This window comes from Tachysurus fulvidraco, chromosome 18 (assembly GCF_022655615.1).
Source record: "Tachysurus fulvidraco isolate hzauxx_2018 chromosome 18, HZAU_PFXX_2.0, whole genome shotgun sequence".
Classification (NCBI taxonomy): domain Eukaryota; kingdom Metazoa; phylum Chordata; class Actinopteri; order Siluriformes; family Bagridae; genus Tachysurus; species Tachysurus fulvidraco.
The window spans coordinates 17,689,077-17,711,294 of NC_062535.1; the positions used below are offsets into that span (position 1 = coordinate 17,689,077).

The window sequence follows — 22,218 nt, forward strand, 5'->3', positions numbered from 1 at the left end:
CTGCGTGAACTGGATGCGCAGAAGAATTCTTGCGTAATCCCTGACCTTTTGTCCCTCTCACAGCTCAGGGTGTCAAGTTACAGGCCTGTTTTCACACCAGAGTGATAGAGAGAGAGTCTAGGCTTATTTATGGCTTGTCAGACTGAGCATGCAGCCTTTTATTTCAAAGTTATATAGTAAACAAGTACACAAAATCGCTGCACCCGACGACCAGGGCCGTAGAAAAATATTCATATAAAATCCATTTTTGGGTCTTTTGACTTGAAATTTTTTTTTTGGTGAAAGCCAAGACATGTGGCTATGACCCTCAGTTGTTATTTGGTCCCTAGCATGTTCCAGAAAAATACGATTAATCAGTTTATCAGGTAAACAACCCAGGCGGAAATGAAAACCTGCATTCAAACCCCTGTAACTTTGTGCCAGTAAGGCCTAGAATCAATCTGAAACTAGTTTCTAGTTGAAACTAGTTTCTGAAACTAGAGAATCTCTTCTTTCAAATGAGACCAGACTCACCCCTGTGTGTCAAAGTATGTGGGAGCTGTACCACTTTTTGTTGGGTAGGTCATGTAGGCGAAAAACCTGCAAAAGGGGGGCAATGCTTAAAGGGGTTATTTTAACCATAATTGTATTTTGTCCCAGAAGACACTAGAATATTTACAAGCAAAAAAAATATGCTTTGTATCATCTGGAGATGAGTTACAAACTTTACATAATGTCATATCAAAATTAAATCTAACCCTTAGAAACTCCCCAGATAGGTAAATATCATATAAAATTTTAAAGTGAGTTTCTTTAATTTTGGGTTGAACTGGAAATTTCAAGTATGAGGTTCTAATATGCTTAAGCATTTTTTTGTCAAAGAAAATGTCCAACTTATTTCTTAAAGACCTGTAGGGAAACATAACATTATTTAAGATTTGCCTAATATAAACATTTGTACATTCCTTACTTTTAAATTTAGTTTGCCCTAAGTATAGTGCCGGTAAGATTGGTGTAAATTGACTATATAATAAATAACCTTTCATAATAGTTTTAATTCCAGATGGGATGGCAGAGATTACTGTGAAAAACTGTTTTGGATGGCATGCAAAACCATGTTTAAAAGTAAAAGTATTGTAATCCAACACCTCTCCAGCATCATTAAATAGATCCTTTAAAGACCAAATATTTCTACAAAACCAATCCTCATAAAACAATGATTTATTTCTGTGTAGAATACATTTATTATTCCATATCGATGAATTGTGTGGTGTAAAGTTATGAGTGTGTGCTAATTTCCAATATCGTAAAACTTGTTGATGAAAAGTAGACAATTTCACCGGAAGTTTAGAGATTTCGAAATCACACTAAAAATTCAATTCCACCCAATTTCTTAAATAATGATGCTGGAATTTTAAACCAAAAACTCTCTGAATTGTATACAAAAGCTTGCAACCATTTTAACTTCAGCATGCCATTCATCTGTTCAAAATCAATTATGTTTAAACTACCCAGGTCATAAGATTTAACTATATCATTTTTCTTAATAAAATGAGTCTTATTCTTCCAAATAAAGTTATACAAGGAAAGATTAATTAATTTGGAAACATATGAAGAAGGGGCTAAAGCAATTGTTGGATAGATGACCCTTGACAGGAATTCAGCTTTAGACAACAATACTCTACTAAAAATAGAAAGGTCTCTTTGTAACCAATTGTTTAGGATGTTTTTGGCCTTTTTTAATTTTTCTAAAAAAATTCTTTCCACGCATTCCTCTGAATTTCTGGTAATTATAATGCCTAAATACTTAGTGGAACTTTTAACAGGAATATTAAAGATAGAAGTGTGATCACAATTATGAATGGGCATAAGCTCACATTTGGACATATTTAAATGGAGTCCTGATGCTTTAGAAAAAAAATCAACTAGAGAAATAGAGAGGGAAACTTGATTTGCATCTTGTAAAAAAAGAGTGGTATCGTCTGCTAACTGACTAATACCAAGAGTCATATTAAATACCTTCAATTTGTTCACACTTGAATCGTGAATAACATATATATAACATATATATAACATATCTGTTGCAATAATAAACAAAAGAGGGGAAAGGGGACACCCTTGTCTTACCCCACGGGCAATCATAAACCTTTTAGATGTACCAAACGGAAGAGATATTGAATATAGATATTTATATCCCTGTAGATCATCCTTATAACATTTACAAACTTGTCACCAAAACCAAAAGACTGAAGAGCATGAAATAAAAAAGGGTGCTCTAACATATCAAAAGCTTTTTTGAAGTCCAAAAATAAAATAAATCCATCATCTTCTATCCACTCACTATAATCCAACATATCCATTATCAATCTTATATTATTATGAATGGAACGACCTGACAAAAATCCTGACTGAGATTCACTAATTACCTTATTTATACTTTTTTTAAGTCTGTTGGCAAAAATGTGTGCAAAAATTTTATAATCCGTATTTAACAAAGTTATCGGACGCAGGTTATCTATGTATCTAGAGTCTTTATCGGGTTTAGGTAGTAACGTAATCAGCCCTTGTCTCTGTGTAGAGCTTAATGTGCCTTCTTCGATAGATTGTAGAAAGGCTTTAAATAATAATTCTTTTAAATCATTCCAAAAAAATCTATAAAAGTTAGAGGTTATCCCATCAGGACCAGGTGATTTATTTAATTTGAGGTTTTTCACAGCTAAATCCATTTCCTCTATTTGCAAATCTTCCTCACAAAGATTTTTAAATTCGCTATCAATATGAGGAATAAACTGTTGTATTCTTTCAAAAAACAAATTACAATCTTCTTGAGAAAAATGGGGCGAATACAGATCCTTATAGAACTTGAATAATTCATTACTTATTAATCTAGGGTCAGAAATTTCTGTTTTGTCAATTATCAATGACAATTATAGCATTTTTGGCTTGCCTTCTTTTTTCAAGTCTGTAAAAATATGTAGTACTCTTCTCTCCCTCTTCAATCCATCTAGCTCTTGACCGAATATACGCTCCTTCTGCCTTTCTAATATATATTGTCCAATTTTGTTTGTAATATTAAAATATTATTTCTTTCCTCTTCAGATAAAACCTCTTTACTACAAAGTTTATTTATTTGTTGAATAAGAGTATACTCATCTTGCCTTTTAACCTTTGCCAACATTTTACTATAATTAATGGAAAGTTCTCTAATTTTAAATTTAAGATATTCCCATCTATTTACATGAGAGGAAAATGTTGTATCATTTGTAATTTTCTGAATTAACTCTTTTATCTTATTACAAAAATCTTCATTAAACAGTAAATCCGCATTAAATTTCCAATAATCTTTATTCCTTGAAATTTTCGATATTGGTTTAAATGAGATATCAATACTACAATGGTCTGTAAGCGGAGCGGCCGAAATGGAACATTCCTTCACATAAGTGATCAATTAATTTGACACACGGCAAAAGTCGATTCTAGATTTACTTGAAGAACTGGAGTTCATCCATGTACTGTATATTGTTTGCGAGAAGGATTCAAATATCTCCATACATCTAACAGACCTAATTTTGCACATAACTGAGAAATCAATGCATTAGGTTGTTGAGAAGTATATTTGGATGGGTATCGATCAATAACCTCATCTGGTGCAATATTAAAATCGCCACCCAAAACAATATTATCAGTTGGATATAAAGTTCTTAACTCTACAATAATATCTAAAAGCTCAGAGAACAAGCGCTGATTAAGTGTCATGCTGTTATACCCGTATATATTAATTAAAATATAAAAGATCTTTTCAATATTTAACACGAGCGCCACCCAATGCCCATTCAAATCAACACGAGTTGTAATTATTTTTCCAGGAGATTTGTTAAACAAAATCGCTACTCCGCCTGAGCGGGTCGTTCCATGACTAAATACAATTTTTTCTCCCCATTGATTACCCCAAAATATAACATCATTCAAACTGGAATGTGTCTCTTGAAGACTGATACATTTTGGGCATATTAAATATATGATAAATAGTCAAAAAGTTTTTCTGCGTGAGAAATACGATGTGTGGTGGGAGAGCGGGAGAAAAGACTCAAATGCGTGACTGTCACTCTCAATGCGTGACATTTGACAGACTGCATGACATCAAAATTTTAACTTGCCGGCTGCAGCAACCCAAAAAAATTCGCCAGTGTTAATAATGCAGTTCATTCTTTTGACCACTAGATGTCACTATTGAAAAGCGTTAAGCAGTAAACTCTTACAGACTGAATGTGTGGTTCACAAAAGGCTAAATGTCCAATTATTAATACGCCATTTATACATTAAAAACATTTTCTGGATGCCCACTCATTGAAACATGTCCCGGGTGTATAGAGTATAGAGTAGGGGGTGTTTGTATAAGTGCTGAAATGGTCCTTTCCTACACCAACATTTTTCCTGGATATTAATGAAGTATTTGTAGAGTTTACTATGTAGACATAAGTCCTCATTTGTCTTAGATCTGTTCATGACAGCTGTTGTCATTACCGACTGCACAGTAAAGTAAACTTGAGCTTTTCATTTCCTCTTTCTTCACATTTCACTCTGCCATGGAGTATTCATGGAATCTATTCATGGAATGTGACCCTAACTTAACTATCATTGAAGTCAAAATGATTCCTTCTTGCAGTGCAATGCTTTCTACCCCAGGCACTGTGGAAAAAAAATCCACTTCCTGCTCACACACAGCTTCTAGTGTCTTTCTCCATTTGGATGTTTGATAGGAACATAAACCTTAGCTCTTGATCTGTATCTCTGGATTAGGAAAAAAACTTACGATTGTCTAATTGGATAAGTCTGTATTCCTCAACAGTGTGGTTGTGTGTGAAAAATACTGAGTGACTGCATGGTCTAATTGAGCTGATTTTCCCATAATAGCAAGTCCTGAAGAGTTTTATTCATCTTGAACCAAAGCAGTTTCTGAAATACTTCAAATCGCTATTTCTACTTGAATAGGTTTTTGACCCATTTTTTTTTTTTATTTCATCCCTGTCACCTTTATGTTCAAATCACACCTTTCCTACAGAGAAGTCAGTAGAGGAACTATTTTAACAATGTATTGTATATGTAAATGTTCTCATTTACATACAGCAGTGCATTCACAAGAATGTAGCTGGTTACACAAATTTGTTTGTATGTACATTTGCACATCTTACTCATTTGCCTTGAAGTATGGTACATTATTTTAGCTGATCAAAGCAGCTCGCACACAAAAAAGTTTCCCAGTGAAATTTGCTAGCAAGCAAGCAAATCAGTAGGTTGGACATGCAAATGCAACCCTTATTATAGATGTACAATTACTTTCCTTATCCAGTAACTAAGTCTTTTATAAAAACACAACTATTATTATGACTCTTACTTATTAATGTTTGAAGTATAATAACTTTGAGTGGACTACTCAGATGATTTGAAGCCTTTAAAATAGAATTGCTGTGAAAGCCGGACATTAACTGGTTATTAAGATTATATATGAATGTTTAAGGTCCTTAAAAATTTAAAACCGTATGACACAAATAATAAACCAAACCACTTGCTAAGTGGTGAGAACTCTAATAACTCGGTGGTGTCAGACTTATGTGTCCTTGTGATCATTTAAATGCTGCATCTAATGCATTAAACCGAAATCCACATCCCTGGTATTAATAACAAGTAGGAATGCACTCATTTTCTACATCATACTGTTTTATGACAGATGTTTAATTTGGGTATTTTGCAACTTTCTTCTTTGAATAACATAATCAGTTTGTATTTTGATGCCCTGATAGAGAACAGAGAAAAGCTTACAGATCCATGATTTAGGTTATTCAACACTATTTTTTATTACATATCAATTTAAAATAAGTTGTACAAAATTAATAAGTTCAAATAGTTACATTTTTATGTTCTCCTAAATCAATCATACTCTTAAAATAAACAGTTTTACAGTTTTTGATTAGGTTGGTATAGACATTTTACTAGAGAAAGGACAAAATATACACACTTAAAATATTTCTTTACTTGTATTACCCAAGAGAAGTAATTAGAGGTCTAATGATACATCTTGCAAAAAAGAGACCTTAAATCGAATTGTGACTTGTATCGTTACAACTCTAAAAAATACATAAACACAGTTAAAATCCTTTTATATATTACAGTGACTCAATGATTCTATTTTTTTTATTTGTTTACTAGACTATATATTACACTTGCTACTGTTTTTCTATTATCTACTGTACATTTTTCAACATTCATTCTAAACATTGAAATTATATATATTTTTTATTAGCATTATGTAAAAATAATATCAAAAACTACTGAAAAAAGATTTCTCATAGAATCCTTCAAAAATAAAAAAATAAATGGAGTCACTATTAGTCAGCCTATTTTAGTTGTCCTGTAAATCTTCTGCTTGTCCCCTGACACTCCTAGAGGTTTCTACTGGATTGTTGGAGAAGCACAAAACACACATAACATTCCTGTACTTCTGCCTGACCTGGAAATGGATGAAGAGAGACCAAATTGTTTAAATTTGAGGCATCCTACAATGTGGGGTATCAAATGTAAAAAACACACATTAGATAAAGAGTCATGTAAAGTAACATGTTTAAGGCAATGGCTGACCTCTTGGTTGAAGAGACAGTGGATGAGGAAGATGAAGGTACCCTGCTGGGAGTTGAGGAACCGGAAGGCATGATATAAAGCTCCGTTCTTGCTGGGAATGTACAGGAATATCAAGTAGCAAACAAGAATGATAAACTGAGTCAGGCTCCTGAGCATCAGGCATATGATCAGGTTCTTCGCATCAGAGGAACTCAGGTGCAAAATGTCATTCTTTAGGCATTTAAGAGTGAAGATCATGATGATAATTCCATAGGGGACTAGATTTAACTGCAAAAACAAATGAAATTAAGATACAGTGGTATTTCACCTTTGAGAGACATTAACCTCTCTAGATTCCATATTTGTTAAAAGCCTCTGTAAAATGGTTTAAAAGCTACTTACTGAAACAGTTAAAATAAGAGGAGCAGCAAAAATGAAAAAACTATTGTCATCATTTAACCAGCATCTATATAGAGAAAAACATAATGTGCGTTAATTTACAAAAAATAAAATACTGTAAGTAATTAACACTGTATATGTTCCTGATATCCAAGTGATATCTGTCCAACATGGTGCTGCTATGTTCAGATGGAATCCTGATTGCTCTGTCTAGACTGTGCTCTTAATTACTAACATTAAAGGCATATTAACCTTTTTTTATGAAAGTTTATCTGAGATACTCTTGTCAGGAATGGCAGGCAAGTGCCCAAATGCGGGACACATCAGATTTCAAATTAAAAGTCTTTAATATGAGCTGGCTTAAAACAGGGGAGGCACAGTTCAATATTACAGGCAGTCCAATAGTCAAAAACACAGGCAAACAGGGCAATGCAGGGCAGACGACAAAGACAAAGTCAGAGGGTGATAAACAGTCCAAAATTCCAAAACCAAAAACAGAGCAGTACAGGGCAGGCAGGAAACACTAACAAGAAAAACCAGGCAGAAGTATCATAGGGCAGGCAGAATCATGGACCAGGAACAGGCAGAGACAAAAACCAGGCATAACATAACATAAAATGGCTGCCGCCCCAGAGGTGAAAATCCAAGACTCAGGGAATGCACTGACAACTCTATGCCATGAAGGGGGAAAATAACCACCTAAGAGCTCCCTAGAGGTGAGGGACGAAGGAAAGGAGAGGGAAGCATGCTGAGATCTTTATCAGGCCCAGGAGAAGAGCACAAAGTCTTTCCTAACCCTGGATTCTGCTCACTACTGTCCAATAATTTGAGAACTTGATGGAGAACCTTAGAGGCAGGATGACCTCAGACAAGTCAAGCTGAACTTCTATTAACATGTCCAAGTAGAGGTCCAACAACACTGTACCATTAGTACTCTCAGTTTAAAAATGGTGCAAAAACAAACTTGCTACCAGCTTTCTGTAAATTGGATGAGTCTACCATTGTCCTTTCATAGAAATATAAACAAGGACTCATGCAGGAATCTCCAGAGAGAAGGGTGGTGAAGAACTGGACCACTTAATCAGAAGCTGCATACCCGGAATACCCGGAATACACTTTGAGGGTAAACACTCTTGCATTAGATATTTTTGTTGGTTATGAGGTATGATCACTGTCTTGGAGAACAAGGTTCAGAAGGCAAAGGCAGTTCTGGTTATGTTCTGAGATCCTGTGCTGATCACCTTGCTACAGTAGCTTGTTCACCAAAGAGCACCAAAGATTCCACCTGCCCTGTTAAATGTATGTTCAGCCTTAAGCGATCAGGCAAGAGCTTCTGTAGACTGATGACTAAAGCAGAGAGAAGCTCAGAAAAAGCTTCTTCCCTCAGGCCATCAGACTCCTCAACACAGACATGTCTGTCTAACACAGATCCCTTAGGATTCCATAAAGTCTTATTTACTCACTGTCCTTCTGCACACTGCACATTTTCTTTGAGTTTCAGGTAACTCCCAAGCATGCTTGGTACATTACTTTCCATTTTTTTAATGTTCTGCACATTCTGCACAGTTACCGCAATATTAAGTTTCTTCAAAACAAATAATTTCTTGTTTTCATTTGTCATAGCAGCTAACTGTTCTTCTCTAAATGTCAGAAAACTTGACACTGGTCAATCGTTCTATACATGTTAAAGACTTGTCTGCTTACAGAAGTATTTACCATATCCAGGATTTAAAATTATTTTTTACTTAAAAAAAAAAACAATTAATGTGGACCATTAAGGCATGCTAAATGAGCTGTTATCATAACGGTTATTAAAAGGATGTATTAATATATGGATTTATTATATACTGGCTGTTTGCAGCTACACTTCTGTCAGGCTGCTTTTACAGAAAAGTCTGTTATGAGAATTCAACAATTCTATGATATAAAAAGTTTCAAATTCAATGAAGCATCATTATAGTGGAAATAGATTATGCTGAATTCAGACTCACTCGTCATCAATGTAATCCTTAGGAAAGCGAACACCAGATATGCCCAGTACTCCCAATGGAATAAGATATCCAATCACAATTAACCATTTCCAGCTAAACACTTGCTCTGAGATTGATGTGATATTAGAAAGGTTCTTCATAAAGTTGTAGAGCAGCATAGCTTCAAGGAACATCCACACAAACACAGACATTAAAAAATACCACTGGAATCCAGCCAGAACTGCACGCAGTTGCTAGAGAGAGAGAGAGAGAGAGAGAGAGAGAGAGAGAGAGAGAGAGAGAGAGAGAGAGAGAGAGAGAGAGAGAGAGAGAAGGGAAACATTTCAGAACAGACAGCTGGTAAAAACATAATTAAAAGGAGAGTGACACAAGTGCATACATTTTATTAAGTTTATACAGTACATAAATCAGTTAAAAACACATACAGGCAGAAACTAACTGGAATAATCCACCATCAGACACTAGAGAAACTGATAATTGTTGAAACTATAATTACACAAAGTAATCAACAATTTGGCTGAAAACTAATGAGAACAATCAGAAAAGGTCTGATCAGGTCATGTCTGATCAAGTGGAGGTTAAGGTAAAGTCTGATCAAGTGGAGTTACTACTAGAAGTGGTCCTTATCACCAATACATGTTTCTTCACCATACTGTTGCCACAAATTTGGAAGCATGCACTGTTCACCATTGGATGAATTGGAACACCAACTCTGACCACTTATCCAACGTTTCTCCCTAATCACCACTCTCACTTATGATCTTCTGGCGTAATAGCTGCGATAATAGCCATGGTTTAAAAGACTTGATGTATTATGGGTTGTTGTCAAATGTCTGCATACTTTAGGCAATACAGTGTATAAACAGACCTTTCTTAACCAGCCTTTGTTTTTCTTATGCAAGTTAATAAAACTAATGCAGCCTGATATGTTCCCAAGAAACCACCAAGCATAAACTCCCGTTACATATAGTTACAATTTTACCTTTTATTGGTACATTGCTGATACTGGGTACGTATTATATATAAAAAGCACTATTCGGACGGGATTAGTTCTATGTCGGGACGTGGGGGTAAAGTAATTATTACCAGAGCTTCTCTGTGATTTTAGTCCCGTCCGAATGTGCCATCTCTGTAATCATTACAGACCATGTCAGTAAAGATTACGGCGACGTTTACCTTCTCTAAAAAGGTCCGGAAAAATTACCTCAGGTAATACTACTCCCGTCCGAATAGACCCGCTGTAAATATGTACGGTAAAATTCCGTCATTTCCTGTTTAAAATTAGTTTTTGGCACGTTTTTCAAGCATGGAGGCGCCAAGTTGTCTGTTTGCGCATGTGATAACGGGAAGCGACGTCATACGCACATGACGACATGGAGGTTACTGTGGTGCGTAAAGCGAGTTACCCCTCCCACTTCTGCTAGTTTTACTAAGATGTCTTGTCCCGTGCGAATTGACCAATTAATATTACAGACGTCCTGAGGTAAAATTGCATTACTCCACGTCCCCACGTAGAACTAATCCCGTCCGAATAGTGCTAACGTCATGAAGGTCTTCTTGCAGAAAACCTGTATTAGTATGAGTACATACACCTGTGATTTGTAAATACACTACTGTCAGAGTAACTGTTATAGAAATCTAATTGCCATTTTCTGACCAGAATTTCAGAATACAAAATTCAGCAGTTTGGGAAATGTGCATGTGATAAAACTCACCAGAGATTGAATGTTGGCCAGGAAAAGAGTTTTGATCAGACTGAGAAAGTGAAACAGCAGAAGGTTTATGCATAGGTTTATCAGGGCTGCATTGGTCACTGGGTTCCGGGAATAAAGGGATAATGTCACTATAGACAAGCTCAGAAATACGAGTCCCACTATTATAGCCACTGCAATCAGCGTGTTTATGACACGGTCACTCTGAAAAAGAAACAGTACAGTGCTGAAAATGAAAGAACTGGACTTGGTGTTTCAATGCTTTTAGAGCACACTAGTGCTGCTATACATTTTGTGAATCATTCATCCTCGTCTGAGTCCTAAAACAAGATGAAGCAAACTCAAGTAAACAAATTATGCAAATCATATTTTTTTTAGCATTTATATATTTAGTAAATTTAAATATCTTTGTCAGACAAAGTATGTGGACCTCTAGGTGTATGAGTTAATTTAAAGGGATAATAGATATCAGGTGTGTCAACGAAGCAGATAGTAACCAACATTTAGCAGTTTAGCAAACCATCCAATGTTTCAAGAACATAAACATGAGTATTCATTATCACTGTCTGGTCTTCACCACAGAGCTGTACATATGTGTGGCATGCCTCAAAGCAGATTCCCGAGGACCTCAGAAAAGGGGGTTTTAAATGATTACCAGGCTGGAAAAGGTTACATTTCTAAAACCATGCCAGAACACACCATACCACTGTGAGACAGACTGGGTACAAAAACAGCAAATTCAGCAGCACTGTTACTCTCCAAAGGTGTAGCAGGGAAACATGAATGGATCTACAGACCAGAAATGTCACCTATCAGACAAACGCTGACCAAAAATGCTTTGCATTGCAGGATAACAAGGAGGAAACCAATATGATGTATGATATATTTATTGCAGTGTAAATGCTGGTTTGTTTAAAATGAATTGTCAGCAACATCTTTACTATAGTGAATATATCAATACAAAATGTTCTAAAGGAAGGATCCTCTGTTAAGTCCGGCGCGTGTCTTGCGTGTCTAGTTGTCAAAATATACATAATATTTGGACGTAACACCTCATTCAAAATAAATGAGCTCTGATCCTCAAGCAATCCTGACTACTTGGGTTATGAACACACTCATTTGAAAGCTACTAATTTTTTTTTTTTTTTTGTAGCAAACAGTAATCTCTTACCCTGCATGGGTCAGTCTGCATGATGAGAGCAAAGGTAGACAAGTGGCTATAAGAGCACACTGTGTGAGTTGTATTAGTCTGTATGAAGCTGTAGCCTTCTTCCTGCCACATTGTTTTATTCCAATACACACAAGAGAGAATGCCTTCAGGGTCAAACTCCTAGGCAGTATAGAAAGGAGAATAACTATCATGAAAACTCATCATTGAAAATTCTCATGAATTAACATTTTGTTTAAAAAACACTTAACGTACATTAATGTATTTAAAGGTGATATTGATTGGTTTGGTGAGGGTTCTGTTAGCGGTTTTGGGAAGTGAAACAGACACCACATTGGACATCATGGTTTTAACTGTCTTTGTTATTTTGTTAAAGAGAGTAGGATTTAAGAGTTGGTTTGTCATGTTGGTATAACTTATGAAAGCCACTGCAGCTGATCCTGAAATTACAGTAAAATTCAATAAGTACATTATAAATGTGAAAAGAAAAAACAGGTAAGATCTTGTCAGGTGTTCAATGTTAATAGATCAGGTGGTTTTATCCTGAATGTGTGTGTGTATATATATATAAAGACAGGGAGAAAGAGATGACAAACATACCATTGCTGTTTTCTGAAATCTCAACAAGATCCAAATTTATAGAAGTGTTTTTTGTACCGAGTTTAGGATTTTCACTCAATGAAACATCCGATCCAGTCATCACAAATACTTGAACCACTAGAAACATATAACACCGATGTTTTTGTTGGCATCACAAATAAAATTGTACACTCACAATGTTTAAAAATAAATGTAAACAAATTTTGCACTTGAAATGCAGCTCTATCAAAGAACATTTAGAGGGCATCAGGAGAGTATTTACTGTGCTTCACTTTTTCTACATCTTATTTAAGCCTTAAAAATTAAAAACCTGCCCAAGTTTTTGAATACCACACAGCTGCTTCTCTCTTGTGCTGCGATCCCTCCACTGGCTTCCTGTCGCTGCACACATCAGATTCAAAACACTGATGCTAGCCAAAAATGGAGCAGCTCCCTCTTACCTCAAAGCCCTTATCACTCTTCACACTGCACCTCACACCCTCAGATCTACAGCACTGCTCCACTGGTCCCACCATCTCTCAGGGTAAGAGGTAAGTTTACTACAAGACTCTTTTCTGTTCTGACACCGAGGTGGTGAAATGAATTTCCCCAGGGGTCCGGACAGCTGAGGCACTGATTATTTTCACAAAACAGTTGAAGACCTACTTCTTTATGAAACACTTCAACTAGCACTTTCAACAGTGTTTTATACTCTTGTTATCTTAAGACAGAACCAGAGTTGATGTAGAAACTTAAAAGCACTTTTGTACGTCGCTCTGGATAGGAACATCTGCCAAATGCTGTGAATGTGAATGTAAATACTGAAGCACTGTGAATACTTTCCTGATGCACTGTTTGTGGGAATGTGTATGTGTTCTACATTCTGTTCACTGCTTTTGTACCTAAATCTTGGACAGACAAGCTGATGTTGATGGGAGGATTTCTTTTTCTCACCAGTGTAGACACCAGTTTCTCAGTTACATTCAATAAAACATATCCATAGGATGCGAGATTTTGATCAGAAACACTGTCTGTCATACGAGTCGTGAGATTCATTACAATGTTCAAATAATTTTTCACCATCTATTCAGTAAGAAGAGAGACACCAATGAGCACATGCACACTATATGGCTAAAAGTATTTGACCATGTGAACTTCATTTGACCCACTGGACCCTAGAATATCTTATGTACAATGTATATGTAGAATTAAGCTTTCCCTTCACTGGAACTATAGGTCTAAGCCTAGACCTGTTCCAGTATGAAAGTTTTGCACTAAGCAATGTTTATGCGGTGATGTTTTGGTTGGTGTGGCTAAATATTTCTGGCCTTTACAAAGACCATACCTAAACCCTGTTGATGACTTTTGTTGTGAATTGGGATGCAGTATAGGGCAACTAGATCCTAGCTATTTTTGGTCAAATCAACATACTTTTTGCCATATAATGTACAATTCAATTCAAATTAGCATCTTGTCCAAATACTTTACATGAATACAGGAAATAACAGGACAATTGGCTTACCTCTTGTGGTAATTCTTCAGGTGTGTAAGCAGTAATTTGATACAGGAAGTTCTTTGCACATGGTCCTATCACAAAACGCTAGATAGAAATAATTTCTGTAAAAACTATTTTGCCATTGGTGTAAATTTTTAAAGAGGTTTAGCAGTTTGTTCTTACCCACTTTGTACATGTACATTTTTTGCCTGCATCTTATGTTTATTATATTTGATTATAATTGCATTATTTAAAGGCATCACTTCTTGCAGTAGCACACAGTGTCTATAGAAAATCATCATATCTCTTTGAAATAGTTACTTTATTTGTTGGTAATCCTTGAATCAATACCATTAAAAAACCCTTTTCTAGCTGTATTTACCAATTTTGTCTTACATCAAACTAGGGATAGTAAAAGGCGACAGATCTGAAAATTAATAAAAAACAGAAAAAGTAGAATATTAGGGTTGCAAAGTCTCCAAACCCCTGATTTAATACTTCATAGAGCCAACTTTTGCTTCTTCACCTTTTGCATCTTTTGGATAGGTCTGTACTACCCTCACACACCTAGATTGGGGAATATTTGCCCATTTTTCCTTGCAGAATTGCTCAAGTTCAGCCCTTGTCTCTTCCTGCCTGCTTCTGCACACCTGTTCCTCATGTTTCTGATCATCTTGTCTATTTATTTCAGCCACGTTGCCTTGTGCAGCGTGGAATCCTATGCTGTCTACTGTTTTGTCCTGTCGCCAGTCTGTGTTCATGTTTTGTGTTTTTTAAGTTAATAAATCCCTGTTTTTGTTAAGCTTCCTGCATTTGGGTCCGTTTTTATCCTACGTACTGACACAAATTCTGTGTCTCCATCCGCAGACTTTCTATCGGATTTAAGTCAGGGCTCTGACTTAGCTACTTGTTTACATTCAGCCTTCCTATACTTAAGCCACTGTGTTGTTCATCTGACAGTATGTTTAGGAACATTGTGGTGTTGGAAGGCTTACGACCTGCCCATCTTCAGCTGTCTAGCAGACGGATGCAGGTTTTCCTCGAGAATTTGCATGTACTTGGCAGCATCCATTTTCTCTTCATTCCTGACCAATCACTCACAACATATTGCTGTCACCACCATGCTTCACAGTAGGTATGGTGTATTTTGGGTGGTGTGCTGTGCTTGTTTTCACTTAATATAGTGCTTGGAGATCAGTCCTAAAAGATCAATTTTGGTCTCATCAGACCATAGCACCTTTGCCAGATGGCATCAGAGACTTTCAGGTATGTTATTGCATAGCAAAGCATTTTAGCACTGCAGGAAAGGCGACCTTCTTGCCACCCTGCTATACAGGCCAGCTTTGTGTAAATCTTGTGAGATTGTTGTCACATTCACAGACTGACCAGTCTCAGCCAAAAAGCCTTGTAGTCTTTCAAAGTTGCCTTTGGCCTATTTTTAGCTTCTCTGATCAATATTCTTTCTAGCCTGATCTAGGCAATATGTTGGTGGTACCATATGCTTATCACTTGTTAATGATGCTCTGAACAGAACTAAAACCTTCAAAATATTTTTTGTCGCCTTGTCCTAACTTACAACTTAGCCCTGATGCCTTTTGAGGACTTTCCCAACCATAGTGAGTTATTTGCAATACCAACCACTACAAGCAGTGGGATCTTCACGAAATGAAGGCGCTTGAGCTGGAAGTTGAGCTGGAACGTAATGCAAGCTAGGAGCAGTGATTTGCCAAACCTTCCTTATTACAGTCGCACACATTTCTTCTGATTTTATTTTGTAGTAACGAGTAACGAAGATGCTTAGTGGAAATATAGGGGAGTAAAAGTTTACATTTTATCTACGAAATGTAGTGGAGTAAAAGTGAAAGTTTACATAAGTTTAAAGTAAAGTACATTCATTCATTCATTCATTCATTCATTCATTCATTCATTCATTATATACCGCTTATCCAAACTATTCTCGGGTCACGGGGAGCCTATCTCAGGCATTATCGGGCATCAAGGCAGGATACACCCTGGACAGAGTGCCAACCCATCGCAGGGCACACACACACTCTCACTCACTCACTCACACACACACACACACACACACACACACACACACACACACACACACACACACACACACACTACGGACAATTTTCCAGAGATGCCAATCAACCTACCATGCATGTCTTTGGACCGGGGGAGGAAACCGGAGTTCCCAGAGGAAACCCAGAGGCACGGGGAGAACATGCAAACTCCACACACACAAGGCGGAGGCGGGAATCGAAACCCAAACCCTGGATGTGTGAGGTGAACGTGCTAACCACTAAGCCACCATGCCCCCCGAAGTAAAGTACAGATACGTGAAATTTCTACTTAAGTACAGTAACAAAGTATTTGTACTCTGTTACATTACGACACTGTATTTCACTAATTAATTTTTAGTGATCCTTTAGAATGTTTTCAAATGTTATTTTTACTTTGATGATAAGTTATATAATATGTACATACAACTAAAAAAAGTTTGGCAAATAATTTTATTTACCAGGGTGTAATGTGTCAAAAGGTAAAGATATTTATAGGGTATGATGATTTCTATAGGCACTATGTATTATTGCCACTCATTTTATAAATGGTCAAGAATACCTTTGTTGTTAAAAAAGATAAACCCTAACGAAGACCAAAAAGCTGTCTAGGAAAGAAATTCAAAGCATTTAAATGGAAAAAAAAGAAAAGAGGTAAAATTGGATCAGAACCAGTGCACAAGCATTGGACATAGTCAATACAACAATTTGTATGAATATCTTGAAAACAAAGCAACCAGACATCAAACAGAAGTCCAGATTGGAATTCCAAACCAAGTCAGTCACATTTTCTAATAATTTTGATGACTTGAAAAATGGTTGGGTTAAAAACAAAGGTGTCATGTTCTAAGTTGTATATAGTAATATGCAGATCATGTCATATGTATCTATTAATATTATATATTATTAATATTAACCCAAATGTTTTCAGTGCATATAGAAAAGTAAGGTCTTGCTGTTAAAATAGGAGACTACATGTAGAATAGGCATATACAGTACAGGTCCCTTACCATGCATGGGTCAGTCTGCATGACGAGAGTGACGGTAGCCAGATGATCACACGAGCATACAGAGTGACTGCTGTTTGTTTCTGTTAGATTACAGTACTTTCCATCCCATGTGTTTTGATCCCAGTACATACAGGTGAGTATATTGTTGGGTGCTAACTCCTATCCAGAAGAAAAGAAAGAAACATTAAACAAGCTGAAAACATCACTAGCATCTTATAATGGGGAGAACATGAAAAAAACATAAGCCATTAAACTGAGCTCTGGGCCACAATACCACCACCCCAACCAAAAATGCCAATGATTATTAGTTATAGCAAACTTTGAAGAGCAAGTGACTTACTTTCATGTGCTTCAGAGTGAAGTTCACAGGTTCTGTCAGCTTTGGGTTAGGGTTTTTGGGAAGCGTTGCAGACACCACTACAGACATAATTGTTTTATCTGTGTCTGTAAATGTGTTGAAGCTAGGCTCTAGGATGTCTTCCATATTGGTGTAGCTCACAAAGGCAACAGCAGCTACAATATATTTTATTTAATGTATAAAATATCAATACAGTATATTAACAGAGAAGTCTTTTTGAAACAATTTTTGAGTTGGTCCCAAAGTTCCCCAAGACTTTGAACAACAAACTTAATATTCTTAATCCTCGGCACAGCTACCTCCACACTGTAAATTCCTATCTGTCTCCGTAAAACAAAAGTGTCATACTGCCACTTTATTTATCCCATATCTGATCTACCTTCTGTTTATTTATCTGCACTCCTTTAAAACTTGGCACATTATATTTTATACTTAGCAGACAACATGTACTAAATGCTTGGATGTAGGTGGTCTACATCTTTAATAATGTTATTTTAATTGAATTAAGATGTAAGAGTTAGTACTATACCGTGTTCTTTCATTAAATTCCCAGTTAGATTGATATCCAAGGTGGCATTGGTTGTGATGAGTGTAGGGATTTTGCTAAAGTTGACACAAGCTCCTACCATGAACACTTGAACCTCTGGAGAGAAATAAATCAGGAGTGATGATTATTTGTGTTCAAACTGCTAATAAGCTAAAGTAAGAAGGAAATGATCTGTATAAAGAAACAATAATGACATTGTGTAAGATTGTGTAAGCAGCTGTACCCAAAGTTTGGAGAGAGATGCTAATTGTAGAATTGTCGGTACATGGTCTGTGCTCCAGTGCGGATGCTAGTTTCTCAGTGACAATCATTAATACATTTCCATAAGAGTTTTGCTTCGATTGGTTCATAACATGATTTGTTAGATTTGTTATTGTTCTCAGATATTTTTCCACGGTCTAGCAGACAGACAAAGAGGTTTCCGTTAGAATTATGAAAGCACTTGTTAGCAGTTTCGAAATTCCAGGAGCATGATTGTATTACCTCTTGTTGTAAGACTTGGGGTATGTTATTCTGGATTTGATTCAGGAAGTCCTTTGCACACTTTAGTGTCAAATTAACCTAAACAATAGTTAATTTTGTGAGCTCTCTTATGTCATTATTACATATACTATATATGGCATAAAGGATACTCTGCTAACAATTTAGTGGAATGGCTAAAGGGTAGAGGTGTAAAATCTGAGTTGGGAAGAAAGAGAAATGCATTAAGTTGAAGACAAACTGGATGTTGGATAGCGTGACCCAATACCAAGTAAGTAATCCCAAATGGTCAGGTCCCTAAAATGGGCTGAAAAAGTCAGCAGTTTATATTCAACCAAATCTTCCTCTGCTCAGCTTGATGATTTTTGCTCAACTCCTCACAGACAACAAGAGCTTAAATTGAATTATACATATATAGGTATCTTACCTGGCATGGGCCAATCTGACTGATAAGAGCAAATGGGATGAGGCGCTTACAAGAGCACATGCTCCAAGTATCTGTGGTTTTAGTGAGGAAACACGTGTCCCACGAATTTGTCTCCCAGTCCATACAGGAGAGAAATGCCTCACTTTCCTTCGTCTAGACACCAGAGAAGAAAGGAAAAGATAACAGTCGGGAAATGTATTATTAAGATCATTATGGATAGCAAAAATTATTATTTATGGAAAAAAGAACATCAAATAAATCAGAATTATAACTGCAATGTGAGTTAGTTTGAAGTTGACTGGTTGGATGAGATTTTGGTTGCTGACTGCCAGAAGTACTGCTGACACCACAGTGGACATCAGGGTGGTTTTCGCTGTGTTGGTAACTGTGTTGAAGAAGCTGGGTTTCAGGATGTCTTCCACATTACTGTAGCTCATAAAGGCTACTGCAGTTGTTCCTGAAATTAACATAAATATAATGACTTTTTTCCTTTTTAGAAATTCACATGCTGCAGATTTTATATATCAAAAGAGGCTTTCTGAACATATGGAACTCTGAATACTTATAATGTTTAAGCCTGGGATGGAAATTCTTTATGCAGAAAAAACTTCTTTATGCAGACAAAACTTATTTTGTTTTTTTATATTGTTTTTGGTCTTTTTTCTCACCAAAATAGAAATGATGTATGATACAAATGTATCCACGATTCTGCCTCTACTCTTCTGTCTCTACTCTGTCACTACTCTTTTGCCTCTACTCTTCTGTCTCTACTCTGCCTCTACTCTTCTGCTTCTACTCTTCTGTCTATACTTTTCTGCCTCTAGACTTCTGCCTTTACTCTTCTGTCTCTACTCTTCTGTCACTACTCTGCCTCTACTCTTCTGTCACTGCTCTGCCTCTACTCTTCTGCTTCTACTCTTCTGTCTATACGTTTCTGCCTCTACTCTGCCTCTACACTTCTGCCTTTACTCTTCTGCCTCTACTCTTCTGTCACTGCTCTGCCTCTACTCTTCTGTCGCTGCTCTGCCTCTACTCTTCTGCCTCTAGTCTGTCACTACTCTTCTGCCTCTACTCTTCTGTCACTACTCTGTCTCTACTCTTTTGCCTCTACTCTTCTGTCTCTACTCTGCCTCTACTCTTCTGTCTCTACTCTTCTGCTTCTACTCTCCTGTCTCTACTCTGTCTCTACTCTTCTGTCTCTACTTTTCTGCCTCTACACTTCTGGCACTACTCTTCCTCTACTCTTCTGCCTCTACTCTTCTGCCACTACTCTTCTGTCGCTGTCTTCTGCCTCTACTCTGCCTCTACTCTTCTGTAAGATTGTTTCTGCTCTGAGGTGTTCTTTTTTCCTGTGGATTAAATATATTTTTCATTTTTATTACTATTATTATTGGGGTTAAGCATATATTTGATCAATTAATTTCGCACATTAAACTACATTGTGCTCTTAATGCTAACACAAACAAAGCTAATCTTTTATGTATATTTTATGTAGTTTTTTCTGTATACCCTTTAGCTAGTTTTCATTTCTAACAATGGTTTTGTCAAGACCATTATGAAAGAGCTTCTGCTTTTTTATTAGGTGGTTTTGTTCTATGATATAAAAAATATATAAAAAGGTCATTACTGTACCATAATTATCCTGGGGAAGCGTGTTAATATCAGTAACCACAGAGACATTGGTGAGCTCAATGGTGCTGTACAAGTTTTGTGTTTTCCTCACAAATACTTCACCCTCTGGAAAGATATAAATCAACGCTCTGTTCAGATACTAACCCAATGACTACTGACCCCAAACCATACCAACATGTTATACAAATGAAGCTGTAGTGTTCTTACACTACTTACTTAAATTTTGGAAAGAGAATGGAATTATTTTTTGCTCTGTTTTTTTCTTCACCACTGTGGACACCAGTTTCTTATGGACATCCAACACAGATTTTCCAAAGTTTTCTGGATAATTTTGATGAGGATAAGCGTTCATCACACGAGTTATGAGATCCATTGTTATGTTCAGGTAACTTTTCATGTCCTATACAGCAGCCAGAGAAACACCATTTTTTCCAATATTCATCATTACTAATGGAAAACAAATCTTATACTAATACTGGGAAAAAAAACTTTAAATGAATGAATCAATAACATTCAGTATCATGTTCTTTAATGAAATGATCCTGATTAACTCCAAATAATCAGCTGATTCTGTAGGATCTTCTTCCAATCATATCCATAGGTTTATTTAAGAATTAATTATTATTCTGTTATTCTATTTTATTATTTTTTTTAACAACACATAAAGCCATTTATAATATGTATGCATTGTATATTCACAATATATAAATAAGACCAAATATGCATCACCTCTTCATTTATTTGTTCTGCATTATTTGTGGTGAAGTTAATATAATCCAAGCATTTTGTTACACACTCTTTTGTGGTATTAGCCTAGATTAATAAAAAATAATAAAAAAGATTATTTCTGCAGACAGTGAATTGATTAATACTTTCTTTTATTTCATCTATTTACTTTTTAATCATTTATTATTATTATTATTATTATTATTTATTTATTTATTTATTTATTTATTTAAATTATTTAATCAAATAAAAAACCAAATTAAAATATGATAGACTGAGGTATTTCGTCCCAGTCGTAACTGCAGGACTCAAACTTACCTGACAAATTTCAAGCAATTTCAAATTGTCATCTGTGGAAAAAGGCATTACTCAGTGTTTTACATGTACACAATTATACTCCTGTACATTCTCTGAAGTCAAGCTTTATTTGCTTATCATATTGCCATGACAAGTCAAATAAATTCATTAAATAAATCTATTCATTAAATCAGCATTGTTTAAGCTGTAGACTCAATAAATTTTGGATTTAAGATTAAAAGATAAATATGAGAAGAGAGTTTACAGTTTTAGACTTAAAGGCACGGTGCACAAAGTTTAAAAAATGCTTTAGAAAACTGAGTCGGGTTGACTAAAAAAACAAACGTGTAGCCAATGAGCAGAAAGGGGCGTGTCTTGTCAATATGCTGCGGAGAGAGTGTTCAGTGCGCATGACTGACATTAGCCGAAAGTGACTGAAACATTGACATGGCGGATACCTGCCATTACCTCTGCCTCGGGTTCTAGGTGTTGAACATCGTCTTCCATGTGAAACAGAGCTAAACCTTTCACGCTACAACACACACTACTACTACAAAAACACATTTGTATTACCATAGTATTACTCATTGTGTTCATTTATTGATAAAAAATATCCCCTCGGCCAGCTGCCCAAGCAGGTTCCGCAATAATAGTTGCCTGGGTTGTGTATGTATGTGTGGGGCATAGCTATCAAAACAGGGGTGACACCCATTTGGGTTAGGGGTGTGTTTGTTTTG

General features: G+C 36.1%; 1 protein-coding gene across 3 annotated transcripts; it reads right to left on the bottom strand.

Annotated features, from left to right (window-relative positions):
* Positions 1 to 5,791: 5,791 nt before the first annotated feature.
* LOC113636404 (adhesion G protein-coupled receptor L4-like) lies at positions 5,792 to 21,838 on the bottom strand. 3 transcript variants are annotated; one of them, XM_047803507.1, is made up of 21 exons: positions 21,503 to 21,837; positions 21,188 to 21,271; positions 20,675 to 20,858; positions 20,459 to 20,563; positions 19,099 to 19,283; positions 18,827 to 18,979; positions 18,403 to 18,480; positions 18,143 to 18,317; positions 17,902 to 18,015; positions 17,355 to 17,527; positions 17,015 to 17,173; positions 13,966 to 14,043; positions 13,346 to 13,526; positions 12,465 to 12,581; positions 12,120 to 12,304; positions 11,868 to 12,026; positions 10,700 to 10,900; positions 8,985 to 9,217; positions 6,997 to 7,060; positions 6,616 to 6,882; positions 5,793 to 6,487 (listed from the first exon to the last, which is right to left on the bottom strand). In XM_047803507.1, the coding sequence occupies exons 1-21, from the start codon at positions 21,548 to 21,550 to the stop codon at positions 6,380 to 6,382; spliced, it is 3,051 nt and encodes a 1,016-aa protein (XP_047659463.1). In that variant the 5' UTR covers positions 21,551 to 21,837; the 3' UTR covers positions 5,793 to 6,379. The 3 variants fall into 3 exon arrangements, with proteins under 3 accessions (XP_047659465.1, XP_047659463.1, XP_047659464.1); XM_047803509.1 differs by lacking the exon at positions 10,700 to 10,900 and having other exon boundaries at positions 5,792 to 6,487; positions 21,503 to 21,838; XM_047803508.1 differs by lacking the exon at positions 18,403 to 18,480.
* Between the last annotated feature and the right edge of the window lie 380 nt (positions 21,839 to 22,218).

What these genes read in the sequence shown, in the direction of transcription:
- LOC113636404 (XM_047803507.1), bottom strand. Translation starts at nt 21,550, where the DNA reads ATGCCTTTTTCCACAGATGACAATTTGAAATTGCTTGAAATTTGTCAG. An exon ending in CATCTCTCTCCAAACTTTGG is followed by an intron (nt 18,016 to 18,142) that starts GTACAGCTGCTT and finishes ATTTCTCTCCAG; the next exon opens with AGGTTCAAGTGTTCATGGTA. An exon ending in AAGGATTACATTGATGACGA is followed by an intron (nt 7,061 to 8,984) that starts GTGAGTCTGAAT and finishes TTCTCTATATAG; the next exon opens with ATGCTGGTTAAATGATGACA.